The sequence below is a fragment of the Puntigrus tetrazona genome, unplaced genomic scaffold (genome assembly GCF_018831695.1).
Source record: "Puntigrus tetrazona isolate hp1 unplaced genomic scaffold, ASM1883169v1 S000000513, whole genome shotgun sequence".
NCBI classification, from domain to species: domain Eukaryota; kingdom Metazoa; phylum Chordata; class Actinopteri; order Cypriniformes; family Cyprinidae; genus Puntigrus; species Puntigrus tetrazona.
The window spans coordinates 1193733-1213782 of record NW_025048150.1 but is presented as its reverse complement, the minus strand read 5'-3'; the positions used below and the strand labels follow the sequence as shown (position 1 = coordinate 1213782).

At 36.7% G+C, this 20050-nt stretch overlaps 1 protein-coding gene across 1 annotated transcript; it reads left to right on the top strand.

Annotated features, from left to right (window-relative positions):
* The first annotated feature begins 1552 nt into the window (after positions 1–1552).
* Positions 1553–18070, top strand: LOC122334315 (helicase with zinc finger domain 2-like). Its single transcript, XM_043232133.1, has 21 exons — positions 1553–1694; positions 2406–2970; positions 3062–3245; positions 3326–3436; positions 3809–3929; positions 4044–4434; positions 4528–5169; positions 8172–8961; positions 9076–9151; positions 9263–12728; positions 12910–12998; positions 13150–13296; positions 13401–13541; positions 13648–13792; positions 13919–14035; positions 14153–14345; positions 14649–14783; positions 14991–15200; positions 15941–16094; positions 16286–16453; positions 16723–18070. The coding sequence occupies exons 2-21, from the start codon at positions 2408–2410 to the stop codon at positions 16833–16835; spliced, it is 7956 nt and encodes a 2651-aa protein (XP_043088068.1). The 5' UTR covers positions 1553–1694; positions 2406–2407; the 3' UTR covers positions 16836–18070.
* The last annotated feature ends 1980 nt before the right edge of the window (positions 18071–20050 follow it).

Genomic DNA, 20050 nt, shown 5'->3' with positions numbered 1-20050 from the left:
GACCCAGTGGTTTCTGAATACAGTTTCTAATCTTTTATGATTGTATTGCTGCTGATAAGACTGGTATGCAATCAAGTACTACTAAATCAGTCATCGAAGCCGAGTAAAATGAGGGTATGTTTGAGTACGTGTCATCACATGTTTATGAAAAACTCTGGCAATGTGATGGAAGTTATAGATAAATGAAACTGAAGTTGTTTTGTTTGTTTAGATACTGCTGCTGTTGTGTTCTTGTGGGTGGATCACATTTAAATGTGCACACAATTATCACGTTCCTGGCTTCTGATGTCAGAGGCAGAATAATGGTACATGCAGCCGTGACGTAAACCTGTTTTGTTTGTACAAACTATACATAACTTCACTTAAAATTGCACAGAAAGGGAGTGGTCAGATGAAACTCCATACACACTGTAATGTCAGTCCCCAGGGTACCAGTAAAGCAGTATCAGTCATTTGGAACTAGTTCACACAAAAGTGAAAAATTTCTTCATTTACTCCCCTTCAAGTAGTTACCAAAAACCTGTACGAATTTCTTTGTTCTGCCAAACACAAAGGAAGATATATTGATAAAAGTTTGTAATCAGGCTGTTTTGGTCACCATTGACTTCCGTAGTAGGAAAAAACAAATAATTGTGACCCAAAACTAGTTCTAGAGGAACTAGTTCTTTAACAGTTTGTGTACCATTCCAGTCTTGAATCACCTCATGTTTGCTTTCACGCTTGATAATCCTTATTAGTTGTCATAAACAATGCCCGGCATAGATATGAGTGTATTTTCAAGTGTGCTAGTTTACTTACTCAATTTATCAGCCAAGATAGTTTCACCCAAATGAGTTTCAAATTAAATTGTGCTGTGCATTTGTTGAATTCGTTTTCTAAATTTTATTGTTAATGGCAAGTATACTAGTATAATGTTGAAAAATTAGCTACGTCGTATGCCAATGTTAATGGGTATTCTTTTGAAGAACGTTGGAAACTATATTCCTTCATTTAAGTTTGATCGTCATGTTTTAGTGCTAATTGTTTTTCAAACCTCCACAATGTCATTGAAAAGAACGGCAGTCCCTACATTACAATGTATCGTTTCATTAGAGCGTGTGTGTTTTATTTTCCTTATAAGACTGCTACTTCTAAAAAAAACCCAAAACATTTAATACAAGATAAAGAATGTTCAGTATATTATTAGATTTCAAAAGAAATGTAAGCTTGTGCAATGAGGAAAACATGACTACTTTGTTTATTCATGCTTGGGGAAAAAAAAAAGCATGTTGCACGCAAACATTAGTTTCTAATGTTGTCTAACGATAGCAAACACAACTCATGTGTGCTGAAAGTGGAAAGTAGATATTATAAAAAGTCTAATAGGAGCATTAAGGATTGTTTTTGTTTTTTTTAATGATTTAGTAAAAGAACAGGCCTGAGCTCTGTGTACTTCCTGAGGTTTTCATCAGTATTGAAACTGAAAGCTAATACTGAAATTCCACTGTTCAGTACAAGTGCACTGTGCTGGAAAAGGAAAGTTATTCTTCGTTTCTATGAAGGGAGTGGTTTATCCAGCGTCACTCAGCAACAGCCTTATAAACTGTTTAAATGCCTCTCGATGCACATGACACTGAGAGCGGCTGAAACTTACAGTGTTACAGGAAGATCGTGACATATCAGAAAACCATTGGGATGGCAAGTAAAATATGATGGTAAGTCAATGCTGTGCATTACTGTTTCATGTTACCTGATTTTTTTATATACAGTTTATTTACTAGAAGATATTTAATGAATATGAAGCTGACAGCTTCAGTCACTGTTTACTTTACTGTTTTCCATACAGTAAAAGGTGAAGGAGCAAGTCTCTTATAAGCATTGCCTTTTATGTAACAAAGATGAAAGTAGTCATACCAAGCATGAAGTGTTCCTTTAAGAGATGCTGACTTGAAGGTGTTTTTGCATTTACATTTGCTAATTTTCATAAACCACACCAGTTTTAATAGACACTATGTAAAGATATGTTCCTTACTGATGTTTATTTTGTCTGAAGGCTAAAAGTTAACTGATCGATATTAGAATGTGTGCTGAAACCATGAAGTCAAAACCCAAGATAAAATTATTTCCAAAATGTGTAAAACATGGCGTGTATATAGTAAGCATAAACTGATGATACTTGGAAATTTGTTGTAGAGCATAAACGCATGTGCTGACACCCTAAATATTCATGTTTTACAAAATAAACGTATCTGCTGTAAATTGAACGTATTCAATACGGGTAATTTGGGTATGTTCATTTATTTTTGTCACATACCTTGTTTTACTCATATTTTGTAAAAAAAATGCATGATAAAACAAAAACGGTAACAAAAAATTGCTTTCTAATTGCGAGCTTTTTCTCTTCATATGAATTTTGTGTTTTTAAGACATGGCTCTCCTTGAAAATCTCCAAGCATTACTAGAGCCATACAAGCTGCGTATCACTTGTAAAAAGTGCTGTAAAAAACACAATGAGATTTCATATGACTACAAGGAGACCAGCCATAACTGCTCAGAAGACATCTTACTGATCAAGCGGAAAGGTGACAATTCATTGTGGAGGCCTGTTGCCCCTCGGCCAGGCCATCCCAGACCTCATGAGCCTCACAAGTATGTTGTTTGCTGGTACTTCACTGAAGGAAGCGGATGCAGCCAGCATGGAAGCAGATGTACCTTTGCTAGGAGCTCAGAAGAAGCAGCATTGTGGAACATCATGAAGGATAAAAACCTTACAATTGCTAAGCTTGTGAAAATGCTAAAACAAAACCAAAGGACACAACAAGGAGGGCAGTTTGACTGCACATTCTGCAAGAACCACTTCCAGACAGAGGAGGACCTGATGAACCACTGTTTCACTGTGAAGCACCGGAGACTGATCTTTGAAGATACCTCTCAGACTTGGAAGTATCGTGATCCGCCGCCAGCGTACAAGGACCTGAAATTGTGTGAAAGGTATTTATATGAAGTGTGACGTGCCATTAGCATTAGCTATGTATTTTTTATCCAAGTATGTTTAAGCTACCTATAAAACATTTTCCCATAGTCCCCTGATATGTGAGTATGGTGACAATTGCCCGGAGGCACACAGTCAACAGGAACTTCATGAATGGCAAAAGAGAATCAAGGCATCAAGAAAAAGAGCCAGGGATGCAGCCGAGATGGGTCTCCTGTCCTATCAGGACAATCTTTTGGAGGAATACAGACACAGTAACGACAAGAAAATGATTGTAAGTTGACCTTTCAGTAATGAACAATATATAATGTTTTTGCAATGTCATAAACACAGATTGAATCAATATTCCTGCAGGTCAGTGACACCCTTCCTGATGTTATTATCAGCTGTGACTCAGATATAGACAGTGTGTATGTAAGGAAAAAGGGAATACAGTGTACGTGGAATTTTACCATTACTTCTAAGGTTTGTACATTAACACGTATAACAATTGTCATTATGATCGTACTACATTTGTTCTCAGTGTAAGAATTATACATAATAATTTTGATAATGAACCTTAAGGAAGTCCTTGTCCTTATGTCTGCAACTAAGATAAGAAAAATATTACTCGAAGCATCTTTTCAGAATTTAAGAAGCTCTTGTCAAAATAGCAACTTTTTATTACCAAGTGGATATGTTGTGTTTGTGTGCGATGCACTCTTTGAGGTCTATAATCTGCCAAGCATCCAATTTGTTTGTCTGTTTAGACAGCTATAAGTTTGAGATATCGTGTAGGATTGCCTCAGTAGTAACACTGATCTTAATCCCATTTCAAACGGACTTAACTCCCTCCAGGAACCTCTAAAGACTATTGCTTTATTCAAACGGGAACTGGGGGCGAAATTCAGCCTAGGAAAAGATCCCAATGAGGAACAGACATATTCCAGCAGTGACTGGTTTAAAACAAACCAAACAGGTGATTGAATATTTCTTACAAAACTGCAAGAAACCATATGGCATGTTTTTACTAATACTGCCATTAAATGAATTGCCAAGTTCATAAATGATTTCCACCATTATTTTTCTGCAGAGTATGAAATCCCAGTGTCCTTCAAATCTGATCAATTAGGCAAGTATGAGCAGTGGGTAGTGTTTGACTTCAACACGAGACCCGTACTACGACAAAAAATCAAGGTCAGAGTTGGAGAGGATGAGTGTAAGGGAACATCAGTCACATGTCCAGCACCTGAGGTTCTTCTAGAAAAACAAGAGTCTGCCAGGAATCTTGAACCCTGGAATGAGGAAAGTCTGGAAAGTATTCCTTACTTTCAAAGAGAAGAGGCAGAAAGAAAGCTGATAAACAGATACAAGCTGATCTTGACAGAGGAGATGAACGGTGTGATTGACCGTGACAATTACAAACACAGCATGCACAATTTTTTATATCAGGAGGAAAAGGTCGAAGGTGAACTGCTATCCAGGTATATACATAAATATATTTCATAGGTGTGAATCCAATACTTGACAATTGATAACAATTCTAATGTTCTCTCCCTATCTCAAAATGTTTCCAGGCTGAATCTTCGAGGGACTGCTCAGTTGCAAAATTACTTGTCTGATGACAGGTTTGGATTGAAATGTGCTTATCCCGGGACACTTCTTGCTGCCGTGCCTCTGCCTCACACACTCACTCCTGATGCTCCTCAAGGCTTCATCCTGAAAAGACATGCTATCAGATCTCTTGTTCGTTTTGTGAAAAACGATGAATATCTTGGACCCATTTATGAGGCTGAGTTTCTGAAAGACGCTGCCACAGAGAAACAAGTACTTTTGCAGCTCTCCAGACAGTGCTGCACTGATTTGAACCTGCAGAATGGAGAACGCTGTGAGATGGAAGTCCAGTTCCAGCTAAACCGTCTCTGGTTCTGTGAGATGCACAAGGCCATTGATGATCTCCCCAACTTAGACAAAGTCATGCCTGATCTCAAAAACAGCAAGTTCTGCATTTCTTCCCAGTCAGATACAGGAGAGTTAAATGAGAAGCAGCAAGCAGCAATGAACTTTGTTCTGAGTGTAACAGACAATGGAAGCAGCATCCCACCTTTGTTGATTTACGGACCTTTTGGAACAGGGAAAACTCGAACCCTTGCAAAGATGGCCCAGGCTCTTGTGCAGCAACCACAGAATAAAATCCTGATTTGCACACACACAAACAGGTAAGGTACATTTCAGCACGCAGCTATTTTTACAGCTATGTTATTATTAATTACAGCAATGTAATGCTAATACAATAACACATGATTATATATAAATCATCAGTTTGTTGTTTTACACACATGCACACAGGCATTATTTCATAAACGACATATTCATGAGATGCAATAAAACTGCAAATGTGCCCATAACAACAAAAGACAATATTTTACCTTTTCTGATAAGAAGTGTACAAACTCAAGCATTTTTGACAACCGTTTCTGTCTAGTCCACTCTGGACAACTTAATCATGTTTAAATCCCAGCTTTCATCGCTTTTTGTCTGGCAGTGGCATCAGGTATGCCCTCATATTTCTAATTTGAGGCTGTATTATATTAATTCTGGCACCCAACATCATAACAAGATGATATTTTAAGCTTATGCAGCCAAATCTGTGCTAGCTTGAATGGGCTGCCGTCTCAGTCTTCCCTTTGTTTTGCATCCAGCTAGCGCTGTGACATAATTGAAACGTTGTTAAATTTGATTGGCTCGGTCAGAAGAGAGGCTCATGAATTTTAATTAGAGAGACCAAAATAGACCTGTTTTTGTCAGAGCTTCTTAGAGAGGTGTTGTAAAAACACATTGAGATGGTTTTTGTTACTTATACCACAAATATATATCTTAAGGGTATAAACACCTAAAATAAAACTCTAAAAAGGGATCTTTAATGTGACTTTAAGGTCAAAATTGACTTTAATTATTTTAATAGGTCACATTGCTATTTTTGTGGAGAACAATTCATCCACAAAAAAAAAAAATTGTTTGCCTTCGTAATCTTTAATCAAAATCTGAAAATGCTCCTCCCCTTTAAAATGACTGGCCTTCTCTGATGACATCAGATTGACAGCATGGGCGTGAGCATGACATCGTTAACCACGCCCCTCCAACTGTCAGTGTTTTTGAATAAAAGGCCTAGAAAAAAACAAGCCACACCCTCTAGTTTCCTCATTAAATATTCTGTTTCTCTTGGGAAGAAATAAGAAAGAATTTTTAGTGTTTAAGTGTATTTTTAGATGTACTTGCGTTTAGATGCGTTAAAGATACTAATAAATGCATGGCTAAAAATAAATGTTAATCAAAGAACAAAATAAAATTATTAACTGACTGAATATATTTTGTACATTTTGTAAGTTTTCTTACATTTCTGTACCTGACATTTGTTCAGTTTTATTTCTTTATGCTATTGCTAATTGATTAGTTTGTTTCTATTTTACTGCTTTTTACTTTTTTACTTGTCTTTAACTATTTAATGTCTGGCACGTATATTAGCCTATTTCTTTTCTGTGTTATTTCTTGTTAAAACCATAGGCAAAAGACAGTATAAATATTTTTGACATCTAACTGTTTGACTGTTTCTAAAATTTGCTTCATATGGATTACACAATCTGAGAATATTTGTTTTCCCCTTGAATTGGTTCATTTAAATTAGAGATTTCGCTCATTATATATATAGTTATCATGTCTATAATACAAGTATACACAGAGTTCATGTCTATAATATATATGTCTATAAAAAGTATTCACAGAATTGAAGTTGCACACTCATTCACAGAGTGTAGGTGTCTTGTATATAGGAATGCACAATATAATCGGACTAATATCGAAATTGGCCGATATGGCCTTTATTTTAAATATCTGCACTGGCCTGATTTGAAAAATGATGCCGCTATTACTTGCTGATAAGAGGAATACATTAAATCAGATTTGCTCAGGCTGCTAAAGATCACATCAACAGTGTGGCTTATACACTGATGCAAAGTTTTGTCTGAAAGATGATTACATGTACTGACTGTTTTAGATTGCTGCATTTAAACAATGAAAGCACAGTACAGAATGACACATACAGTGTATGAGAGAGTAAACAGTAATAGCAGGTTCAGCAGCAGACTCCCCGGGTTCTTCGGTAAAGACTTCTAATACAATAGGGGGCACTGTTGGCCTACACAAATAACATTTAGGCGGTGTTTCTGATTCAAGTTAAATTAATAAAATAATGAGTACGTTTTGATTTAAAGGTCAGAAGCTATAGCTTACATTAAAAATATTTTTATGTATACCAATTTATCCATTAATGTATAATATGTTTTCAATAATATAATATGTTAAACAAATCAAGTTCAAAAAGATTTTCATAGCTTTTTCATAAGTCTTTTGATTATATCTTATATCAAATGTTATATCTTAAAAGTAAACACTGCATCTTCCTGGTGGAAAATATAGCAATTGATATATAGTTTATTTATAGTTATATTTAAAGCTTTAAATACCTCCAAAAAAATGTTTATTGTTTATTTAATTCTAACAAAAAAAAGGTCTTGTTAAAAACTAACTAAATGTCAAATGCTTGGTGTTGTTTCCAAATAAAAGGAAATATATTGCTATCGGCCAATGAGTTGAAAAATATTGACATAATGGAAATCAGCAACAGTCATACTTGTGAATGTCAGAAAAGCCTGTTTTTATTATATTAGAAAAGTGTGATGTTTCATTGTGATTCCGAGTGCACATGCTTGATGTACTATATTTCCACAAAGATTACCCATTAACAATCTTTCCACCATGGACTGTGTGACTTTAGCACTTTTTTTCTGCAACTAAGCAATTAATAAAATTTTGGTCGAACAAGCCTCTTCTCGTTGACAAACGGTTAGTTGACTATTAGGATGCAGCCCTACATCCTTCTGAAGCTACCAGATAAGAATAACAGGAATTTCTATGCTGGTTAATACTTGTTTGGTCCTAGCTCAATTAAAAAGTCTTCTGATGACACAGCCACACAAATATACAAAATAAATAATGTAGTTCAAAAAGTAAAGCATAGTGCAATTAAGGGTATTGGTTTGCAGGGAATGCGTAAACTAATAAAAATGCATACCTTGAAGCCAGTGTTATTTTGAAACTTTCTGAAATTGATTAAATGCAGTCTTGGTTAAGCTACTGTTATTTATCTTTTTTCTTGATACAGTTCTGCTGATCTTTACGTGAAAGGTCATTTTCATGAATATGCAACTGTTCATCATGAAGCCAAACCACTGAGAATCAAGGCAAAGGAAAGCAATCCCAGATCCACTGATCCCATCACCCTAAAGTACTGCCATTTTTCCAGAGATGACAGTCAGTTTGAGTTTCCTGATAAAGCGGTTTTAGACTCCACAAGAATCATCATAACAACAACTGCTTTGGCTCGTTTTTTCCATGACATGAAGCTCCCTGAAAACTACTTCAGCCACATTCTGATTGATGAAGCTTCTCAGATGCTGGAGTGTGAGGCTCTTATGGCACTGGGCTTAGCAGATAAAAATACACGTGTGGTTTTAGCAGGAGATCACATGCAGATGGGACCAAGGCTCTTCTCTGTGAGACAAGACAAATGTTCAGAACATACCCTCCTCAATCGCCTCTTCTATTACTACCAAGCTGAAAAAAGTGACGGCTCCAAAAAAAGCCGAATTATTTTCCGTGAAAACTACCGTTCCACAAAGGACATTGTGGATTTTGTTTCAAAACAGTTTTATGTGGGAAAGAGTGATGTGATCAAGGCTAGTGGAGGTGTGCCTCCTCATCCACACCAGCATGCCTTGCAGTTCCATTACGTAAGAGGAGAATGCTGTTTGGACCCAACAAGCATGTCCTGGTTCAATGCGGAACAAATTCAAAGTGTTGTTGACATTGTTCAAGGAATAATGGAGAAATGGCCCCAAGAGTGGGGTGATAAAAATCCAGAATCAGTCTGTGTCCTTTCTCAAGGAAGACAGGTATCAGACCTATTTCTAGTTGTCAATTTATATTATGCTTTTATTAATGGCATTGTGCTATTACATCACATTCAAATGTTCTTATACTAGATGCTATTTCCTCTGTTGTTTCAGGTGTTGGAAATCAGACAAAGACTGCGTCAGCTTAGACTGCCCCGTTTCACTGTGGAGAATGCAGAAAATGTGCAAGGTAAAGATGATTCATTATTCAGTTGTAACACTATGTATCATGATTATGTTCAAACACTAGTATAGATGCATGTCATTTAGAGATCATATTTCCTTTTCCCATATTTTTCAGGAAAACAGTTCAGAGTAATAGTGATTTCCACGGTGCACACCAAGGACAGCTTACTGGAGGCAGACCGGACCTGTCTTGAATTTTTTAATGACATGCGAGTGCTGAACACCGTTATGACAAGAGCCCAATCCCAAATATTTGTTGTTGGAGATGCAGCGGCACTTTGCTGTCATCAGTTTGGTATGTGCTGGAGACTATGGAGATCATACATAGAGGATTGCATCAACAAGGAAAGTGCCCACGGCTTTACCTTAGGTTCTTTGAAACAAGATCTCCTTGAGATATCTGAGCTTTGCAGAAGTGAGGATGAAGAGAGCAGTGATAGTGAATCAACTATGTCTGACATACCAGACATAGAAGACCCAATACTTCAAGAGCTTCTTGATGAGACCAAAAACATCAACGTTCCATTGACAGAGGAAGGCTTGTTTCCAGTATTTCACCATGAAAAATTTGTCAGTAGTGTTAAAAACCAAATTACAGAAGTAGATGAAGAGCAATTGTTGACTAACTCTTTAACACATAAACGCTGTGAGATAGTCATAGAGAGTTTTTATCAAGCTTATGCTAGACCACTTGATGAGCCCTCTCTGAGAATTAATATCAAGGGTAGAAATAATATTGGACAGGCGTTTCCTGGAGACAAGGTAACAGTCAAGATCCTGAATGAGAAAGTAGATCCTCCTATGGGAAAAGTAATTGATGTCCTTGAAAGTGCGGATGCTGTGAAAGAATTTGTCTGCACCATTGAAAGACACGACAATCAAGTGATGATACCTATCAACAAATGCATTTCTAAAATCTACACGCCATTTTGGAAAGACAAACCAAACCATATTGCTGTAAGAAGTCCTGAGAACCTCAAAGTAGAGAGGTTTATTAAAGTCAATAAAGAGGCACACAGAAAATATCTCTTCATTGTCAAAGTGCTTAAGTGGAGAAATGATTGCAGATATCCTCTGGGGATTGTTGTTGGACAGTTTCCAAAAATAACAACTTTAGAAGAGGGATTGAAGGTTCTTGACATAGAATTCCAGTTGAGGCGAACACTTTCTTCATCTTTAAAAACACAGATGCATGACTTACAAAGTACTGATTTATTTAAAGATGGGCGAAGAGATTTCCGCATGCTCCCAACATTCACCATTGATCCTGCAGATTCACAAGACCTTGATGATGCAATTAGTGTACAAGATTTAGGTGAGTGCTATGAAATAGGAGTTCACATTTCTGATGTTTCCAGCTTTGTGGCTAAAGACAGCGAACTGGACAAATATGCAAGACAGATGTGTACAACATTCTATCCACGTGGAAAGGACCCAATACACATGTTCCCTAAAGAACTGAGTACCAATTTTTTCAGTTTGATTCCTAACCAAGACAGACGAGCCATTTCTATGATAATACGAGTAGATACTAAGACAAACAACATAATGGAAAAATTAATTTGCACATCGGTCATTCACTCCAAGAGGAAATTTTCTTATGATGAAGCTGAGGACATCCTTGAGAACAATTATCAGCCTTCTGACCAGCTTGAAATCTGCCTTGTGAAAGCATGGACCTTTGCTGAGGTCCACAGGAGATTGAGGAAACAGGAAGACTGGTGCTACAAACAGCTAGATGAGGACGTTACTCTCGGAAGAAGGCAATCTCACCTGATGGTGGAAGAGTTGATGATTATGTTTAACCACATGGTTTCTGAACATCTTTTGCTTGATGAAACAACAAGGAGCATAACTCCACTGAGATGCCAGGACAGACCAAAAAGTGAAAAGCTCACTGACCTTTTTGAGAAAAATGCCTCCTTGGTTCCACTTTCTGTTCACTTCTCAAGTCAAGTTCACAAGAATGAACATGTGCCTCATGAACTGAATAACCAAGGTTTGATCCACCACAGAGCAATGCCAAACCCTCAGGTTGACATTTCTGATTCTGAAACCTTCCCCATATTAAAATCAGTTTTGAAATGCTTGAAGACAGCAGCAGAGCAGAAAAATATCTACAAAGTAATTGACTTAATTGCATCTGATGAAATTCACCCCAAACTTCTCCCTTTTGCTATTGCATTTAGGAGACTGTTCCACAAATCATGTGTTCTACGCTCAAACTCGACACATCTCTCAAGAATTGGCCACTATGATTTATATCTTGACAGCTATACATGGGCATCATCTCCAATCCGCCGATATACAGATATCATTGTGCAGCGCCTTCTTCATTCTGTGACTGATAAAACAAATGTTAGGTACACAACTCATGACATCGACCTGTGTTGTATGGAATTTTCCAGAAAAAACAACCAACAGTCTGCATATGAGAAGAAAACAAATGCTCTATATTTTGCAATAGAATTGTCAACCCAAAGCAAAAGGAAGGTTGCATACATTGTGGAATTCAGTCCATCAGGGACAAACTTCAGATTATCCTTCCCACTTAACAGAACCTCAATACCAGAAGACTTAGACATCATGTACAGGGATCTTCAGTTGGCTGATCAACCACAGTTTGATGAAACCAACAACTGCTTTATCTTGAAATGGGTGCGAAGGATATATTCATTCTCCAATCCTCACATCATTGCTGAAGTGAAACAACAAACTTCAAACTCAGTCATGGCCTATGTCTCTGCAAAGACCTGGAAAGGCCTAGCGGCTGCTCTAAGAGAGGAAAATTGGGACACAATGTTTCCCCTGATTGAGGAGCTTGACGTCAGCTCAAGAATCAATTCAAGACAATTCCAGCAAGGACTAAGAAATGCTACAAGTTCAGAAAAATCTGATCCCATGTACGCTGAGCATTATGCTGAACTGTGGATGAGAATAAAGCCAGGCGAGTCAATCGAAGTTCAGCTAGGTACAGCCATGGCTCGAGAGCTAATGACACCAGCAATTCAGCTGTTTGTTGTTCATCCAAAATTTGAGATTTGTTTGGAGCATGTGAGAGATCCAATCAAGTGTTTTTCAAAATATGCACTCCACTCATCAAGGAATACATACAACTCATACATGGATTATCAGGCAATATGGAAACCTTTGTGTGAAATGGAGTCAGCCTCCAATGCTGTGGATGAAAATGAAAGTATTCTTATTGAAGATGCAACCCTTAAATGGGAAAGCTCTCATGAAAAGCTTCAAGGTTTTTTTCTCCTTCCACTTGACAAAAAATCTCAGTGGTCCATCGAATGTGACCTCAAGAACAGTTTCCTCTGCATTCGAACTAGGATTCACCAGAGTAGTCCCTTTCTGGAAAACTCTCAGTGCACAGCTCTCATGGATATTCCCTATATCACTTGGGTGGCACATGGCATAATTACAAATGTCGAGGAAAAAGAATCCAAACAACAGAAGAATTTGCAAATTGATTTTCAGATTAACCATATGCCTATGACAAATATTCCAGAAGCGATATTTTGTGAGAGGACGAGATTTACTCTGGAGCTGATTCCAAAGCTTCTACCAGATGTGTAAGACTACAAAATATTTCTGTATTGTTTTACATTTACATTTAGTCATTTTGCAGACGCTTTTATCCAAAGCGACTTACAATAGAGAGTATGTACATCCTTACAATTTTATGTACATCCTTAGATAATCACATCTTTAAACAATATATATATGCTTCACTGTTTTTTATTTTATTTGCAGGCGCAAAGAGGATGCAATTAACAGTCTAACCAAAGCCAACATACATGTCAAAAATATTGCCATGGGCAGGAAAATCAACACTGATGGAGGTACAACAGTTTGTTTTTTTATACCTCTATATTATGTTTTGCATATTTGTCTATATTTCAAGCTATACAATCAAATCTGATGATTTACTAGCCATCTTTTTCAAAATTATCCATGTAGTTTTATTTAGTTTAACACTGTATTTCCTCACAGGGTGCAACATTCCGAAGCAGATGCCACAAGCCAGGTTTAAGATTGACAATTATCTACCTTCTGGGTTTTCTCATCTAAACAATAGTCAGTGCAAAGCTATAAGAGAGGCACTGACCAACCCGTTTACTCTTATCCAAGGCCCACCAGGTCAGAGATATTTTTTTACTTCATTTGGTTTCTTTGCCCTTCTTTCGTTGGCTATTATCATTTCCTTTTCTTCTCTTTTAAATCATTGTTCTGAATATTCACAGGGACTGGAAAAACTGTTGTTGGTGTCCATATCGTATACTGGTTGCTCAAAAACATTCAACAGCTTCCTGCCACCAGTTCTCAGAAGAAGAGAGCAGTTCTGTACTGTGGCCCCTCAAATAAGTCTGTTGATGTTGTCGCAGGTAGATTATCTGTATAGCCAATTATTAAGCCAGTTTGGCGCCAAGCAGGAATTACGCAATATATATACTTTATAAAGTAGATAACTGGACAAAGGATGTGTTGCAGGTCATCTCCTAAAACTTCAAAATCAACTTAGACCTCTCAGAGTCTACAGTGATCAGATGGAGATGTTGGAATTACCTTACCTAGGCTGCAATCTGAAGCTGTCACGCAATTCTAAAAGGGGCGAAAAACCCAACAAAGAGCTCAGGTATTTGCCAAATCCTGTCCATCTATCTCTTATTTGAGTGTTGATACTAACTGGCAATGTAATATGCGCATATTTATAAATCTAAACCTTGCTTTACACTAAAAGATGTTGTTGTTGTATTATTAGCTCCATTGCACTGCACCACTTGATTCGAAAGGATGGCAATCCATATTCCACACAAATTAAAGCTTTTGAAATGAAAATTAGCAGAGGAGATCAACTCACTGCTGAAGAGAAAAAACTGTATGTATAGTTTATTAGAAATCTCTTGTTTCTTGTTTTGTAGAATTTTTTTGGATACAAATTCATAGACATGAAAAGCAAATTTAAAGTAAAACAAAATATATTCTTTTCTTAAAGCTACAAAGACGCACTCCAAAAGGCTAAAAATCATGAATTACTGCGGCATGACGTCATCTTGTGCACGTGCACAGCAGCTTCACACCCTGCCTTAGCTAAAGTCCTCGACTTCAAACAGATCATCATTGATGAGTGTGCCATGGCAACCGAACCTGAAGCCTTTATTCCACTAGTGGCTCATAAGCCTGAGCAGGTACGACTCCAAAACAATTTTTGGTTTCAGACAAACACTTAAATCTGGACATTAGCAGCATGGATTTTTTAACACATTTTACATTTTATGAACTCTGCAATTGGCTTTAAAAAAAAAAGCAGGTGGATTTTTATCATTATAGATTGGTTGCCAATACACTTTCAACACACATTTAGGTTCAAGCAACATATAAAAGTGAATTTTGCATAATAGGTGTCCAATAACATTCACATCAACAAACTGAAAGTGTTGTATTGAATTTAAAATTGCATTAATGCTTATCCTACTAATGTCATGTTCCAGATTGTTCTTCTGGGAGATCACATGCAGCTGCAGCCTGTAGTCCACTGTGATGTGGTGGAACGATTGGGAATGAGTAAATCTCTTTTTGAACGTTACATGGAGAAGGCACTCATGCTTGACACTCAGTACAGAATGGTAATAAATGGATAAATAGCTATTTAAATCAAAGAAATAGCTCTAATACTGTATTTTTGATATAAAATTTCAGGTTTTTGCTTTTGTATAGTTTTTATTCGTTAATGAATAATTTTTTTATCCAGTGGTATTTAACAATGATCTAAACAGCAGTAGTTTGGCTTAATTCAAATTGCATTTCTCCACTGCGTATCTTGTTTCTTACAGCAAGAAGACATTTGTGAATTTCCATCTAAGGAGTTCTATGAAGGAATGTTAAAAACTGGAATATTACCCAAACCAAGTCTCTTCCTTACCGAATCAAGGCAAACATGCATAGTTTTTGGTCATGTTGAAGGAACGGAGAAAAGTCTGGTGGTCCCGACTGAACGAGGGAATGAAAATTCAAAGGCAAATTTGGAGGAGGCAGAAGAAGTGGTAAGAGATAACTAGTAAACTGAATAATGTGTATATTTAAGTATACGTTGAACAATAGTGTGCATTAGATTCATTATAGAATATGTTGTATAGTATTGTTCTCAATGTAAATTAGACTTTAGACAAAGCTTTAAATATCCCTAGATGCTTTTATAGAACCGCTCACTATGTTTTTATGTTATTAGCTGTTAATGTTATTAAAATTACAAATTTTGTGTGTATCTATATTTTCATAACACCGCGAGCTAGAATGGCTAATTGGCGCCATCTTGAGATTCCATCGAACTACAACGTGAAACATGACGGCCGTTTCTACATAATTGTAAAATGTACTGTATGTTTTGTGATATTAATAAGCTTACCTTATAACTTAGATTTAGGCTCTTCCTCCAGTTTCTCTTCAGTCGAGGTCGTTGTTCGGCAAAATTGGCGGTTAAGTTTCCTAGGCGACATAACGACTCCTTTTTCGTGGCGTTCAAACTTACTACAGATATAATAAAAGTCTCTTTTTTTTCATTTAAACGAGTCATATTAATTACAAAGATTCTTACATACAGCTACAGTAGCTACACGAAGACGCGTCAAAAGTCGTATAGAAACTAAAATAAATAAATAATTTAAATTTAGCCCCACCCATTTCTGCCACAAATAGTTCATTGTTCTAAATTCAAAATGCCATCAAAGAGTATATTATAGAATTATATATTTACTTATTTATTTATAAATTAAATCTTTACCAGGTGAGGATCGCCTTCCTTTTGACTGAGGCTGGGATAAAGAGAAAAGACATAGCCATTCTCACACCATATAATGCTCAAGTGGCAAATATCAGAGAGTCCCTGCTTGAGAGGGGTGTGAGTGATATCACTGTCAACACCATCATGAAAAGTCAAGGTAATAACTTTCACAAATACCGTTTTACAAATAAGTAAAAGGAAAGATTTCTTAAAAATGTTTTTCGAAGCACAAAACAAAGATGCAAGGTATTCATACTTTGTAAACTGTGTTTGTGACTGCGTGTTTTGACAATGGCGTGCAGTTATTGTGTCTGAGGTAATTGTTGGAGATCTTTTCTTTGTCCACAGGAAGTGAGTGGAAATATGTCATCATATCGACTGTGCGCTCTTATCCCAAATCTGACATAGAAACACAGCCGACCAAATCCTGGATAATAAAACGACTCGGGTTCATCATGGACCCGCACCAAGTTAACGTGGGCATCACCAGGGCTCAGGAAGGCCTGTGCATCATTGGTTAGTTATGCCATCTAAGATTTTCAGAGTCAATAACCTGAGCACCTGCAAGTTATATGAATGATGCAAAATAACGCACACATTACATTTTTGTCTCTTAAGTATTATTAGGTCCTTTATATTTATAGTGTCAGGGTTAATATGTCAAATAACATTATAATAACACAAAATCTTTTACTATGTGTACATTATGTACTTTATCTCAGAATTATCATCAGTTTATTGTTTGATGCTTGTATTGCAGAGCCCTAATTCTGCTATTTTCACAGGCAATGAGAACTTGCTGCGCTGCAGTGTTTTGTGGAGAAGACTTCTGGATCATTATCAGGATAAAGGATGCTTGGTGAATCCTGCCCGGAACATCCTGGTTAAAAACCCCTAGAACTCCTAGAAGATGAGGTGCTTCGTGCGGTTTTACATTTGTAGCCGCGCTTGCGCTGTAGCTGTGTATTAAATGCGCACTTATCGAATGCATGTCACGCCTCTGTTCATGCACTGGCTGCCAGTAACTGCTCACATAAAAGGCCTTATGTTTGCCGAACATAGCCACCTTTGGTTCCGCACCCGTTTGGCTAAATTCATTACTTCAGAATAATGAGACACAATATTCTGCCATTTCAAAGAAGCACAAAATCACTTTCACAGACGTTTACGTTAAAAGCGGCCGAATCCTTAGCCATTTTCAAGAGACGTAAAAGAAAATACATCTCTTCCATCTTTATTTAGTCGTTATTTGAACTCTTGCACTATTATATCTGTCTTCTTTTTATTTAAACACACACACTTGAACCTCTATTGATTGCATTTGTAATCTTTGTTGTTTTTAAGTAACACTAGCTTTCTTTTTTCTATATTCTATCTATTTGTTTTCTTAAAAAACTTGCCACATGCATTGTTTCTATTGTCCTTATTTGTAAGTCACTAAAAGTGTCTGCCAAATGACTTAATGTAAATATACTCTACTTTTGCTTAATATTTGCATTACTGTTGTGAAATTTGACACCAGGGAACACTGCACTGTCAGATACTGCTGGTGTACTTATATCATAATCTAACTACTCTTGCCTGGCACTTTAGTATATATTACCGTTTAATATTTTATTTAAAAAAAAACATTGTTTTTGAGACCGTTTTAGTCTTGGGGGAAAAAAACATAAATTAGTACAGAAAATAAACATTTTGCATAAAATTTGTTAGAGCAAATCTTAATTTTGTACATGCATATATACAAAAAATATTTCACCTCAATCTTTAAATAGGTTTTACCACAACAGCACCGCTAGACTACGACTATTGCTTGACTACTTGGAGGTGATGCATAGCATAAACAAATCATAACACAGTTTGATTAGTAGCTGTGTATATGACATATTCTCAGATGCTGTTCAATTATTCGTATTCACTCGTATTCATACTGTTTTCTGTCGTGTCTATTAGTTTATAATGCTAATGAAAGGACCTGAATATTCTGTATTTATTTGTTTGCATGTACAGCTGTTTCCGTGAATGTAATATATTTCATAATTTATGTTTACTGTGTATCTCTTCACATTATTTGCACAACAGTCGGTACAGGAGCTGTATGAAGTCACAAATAAAAATAGGATTAGATCTGTATCTGTGTTCTTCAGGTGCTCTTCTCCTCACTGATGTGACTGCTTCACGTTTGAGTCAGGTCCATCCATAAAAAACACTCCAGTGCCCCCTCAGATTTTGAACGCAGCTTCGAAAAGACAAAAAAATTATATATTTGTTAAGCAGCGGCTATTTGCACTAGACACTGTGATTTTTTTTTTTTCACACTGGTTGCTCATCTGATTCACAGTTGCATTTATAAACTACCTGATCTCATGAATGCAACCTGGATGCAACCAAGGTATGTATAAATAGTACTGAAAATATAAATAGTGCTCATGGTATGATACGCTTGAGGGAAAGATGGGTATCACAAGCAAACAAATTTCATATCATACGCATGTGAAAACTACGTCTTATATGCACGCCAAAGTCTATTTTTGCATATCAGTAGTTTTTGTTTTTATTTATGCACATTTCATGAGACCACGCTGAACTGAATTGTGTGTGCTTATAATACACAGTGCTCTCTCTCATCATTTTCTCTCTTCAGAAACTCTCTCTTCTCTGTCAGGAGCTTCATGTCCGTAAGAATAACTTCACGCTCAGCTCTCTGGCTGAACACAATCTTTGACTCCAGAGCTGTAAGAAAATCTCATTTTCTGGCCGCACTGTGGTCATTGTTCCAGTTTTTATTAAAAGTGTTCAGGTCTGGAATATGAGGAAACCAAGATCTTTCGCATTTCTTAATTGACTTAGACTTGTGTGATGTTCCTAAATCAACACCCTCCATTGATCCTAGAACTAAACGTTCTCTCTATTTCCCTGTACTCAACCTTTACCAAAACTACGTCCAAATCCTGAGGGTAGTTGATAAGAATGTTGCTCAAACTCCAGTCCTGAGCCAAACCCTAAACAAACCTTTTTGCTTATTTCGAAAGGCTGATTTTGATCAGGGAACATGGTCTACTTGGCAGAATCAGTCTCCTGCTTTGTGCACAAGGACTTTGTCATGCTGAGACACTGACTGAAATTGTGTGGAATGACACTAAGATTTGTAATTACTGTATTTGACTGGTCAAATGCATTTACTACTAAGAGATAAAATGCATATGTCTACTCAAAAAAACACTTTAGACCGTCTTAAATTCTAAGCTTTTTGGATTGGCATCGCTAATAAGTTAGTGCCATGAGCTAATTAAGATGGCTAGACCAGTGACTGAGGTACATGTGAAACCAGCATTAAATTGTCAAAATGTACCTTATGTGTAAGGAATCACAAAACTAAAAACCACCCCTTTGTCCACGTTTACGCTGCACTTTATTGGATATGATTCATTTACACTGGTAATTTAGATTCATTTAAATGGACTTGAATTTGCGGGTTGTTTCTCAGTGATAAAAGAGAAATGTCTAAGACACATGCTGCTAAATGACTACTGAAAACCATTTAAAATAAGATTAAAGCATTCGTTCTTAATATGGTGTTTATCAACTAAGTATGCATTCAAGACAATGTTGGCAACGCATCAGGCTGTTGTTTATCACCTTCGAAAGCAATTTAGTATCTCTTAAGTATCTGTGAAGTGTCTGTCTCTTGCACGTTTTTTGACTAAGTGTCTAATTATGGAAATTCTTGACCCGGTAGTTTATACAGTTTCTAAACCATTAGGACTAGTATTGCTATTGATAAGATTATATTCCCAATATATAAAAACAACCATAAAAGCTCAGTAAAATGGGTGTGTTTGCGTTCATATCTCTGACCAAAGTGTCACAGAATTGACAGATAAATGAAACTTAAGCCGTTTGGTTTGTTTAGATATCGCTGCTTTAGTTTGCCAAGCTAAGGACGCACTGCAGGAAAACGTTAGTTTGTGTATGTGTGTGTGTGTGTGTTTGTGTGTGTTTGTGTGTGTGTGTGTGAGGCAGGTTTAAAATACACATCTAAAAGTACATACAGTTATGAGTGCCATAATATTTAAAGGAATAGGGTTGTTTGTTATCGACCTTTACCTTTAA

Bases quoted from the DNA above. Each gene is read 5' to 3' on its own strand.
- LOC122334315 (XM_043232133.1), top strand. From the start codon at position 2,408: ATGGCTCTCCTTGAAAATCTCCAAGCATTACTAGAGCCATACAAGCTG. The intron at 3,246-3,325 runs GTAAGTTGACCT...ATATTCCTGCAG, and splicing joins GTAACGACAAGAAAATGATT to GTCAGTGACACCCTTCCTGA. The intron at 8,962-9,075 runs GTATCAGACCTA...CTGTTGTTTCAG, and splicing joins TCCTTTCTCAAGGAAGACAG to GTGTTGGAAATCAGACAAAG.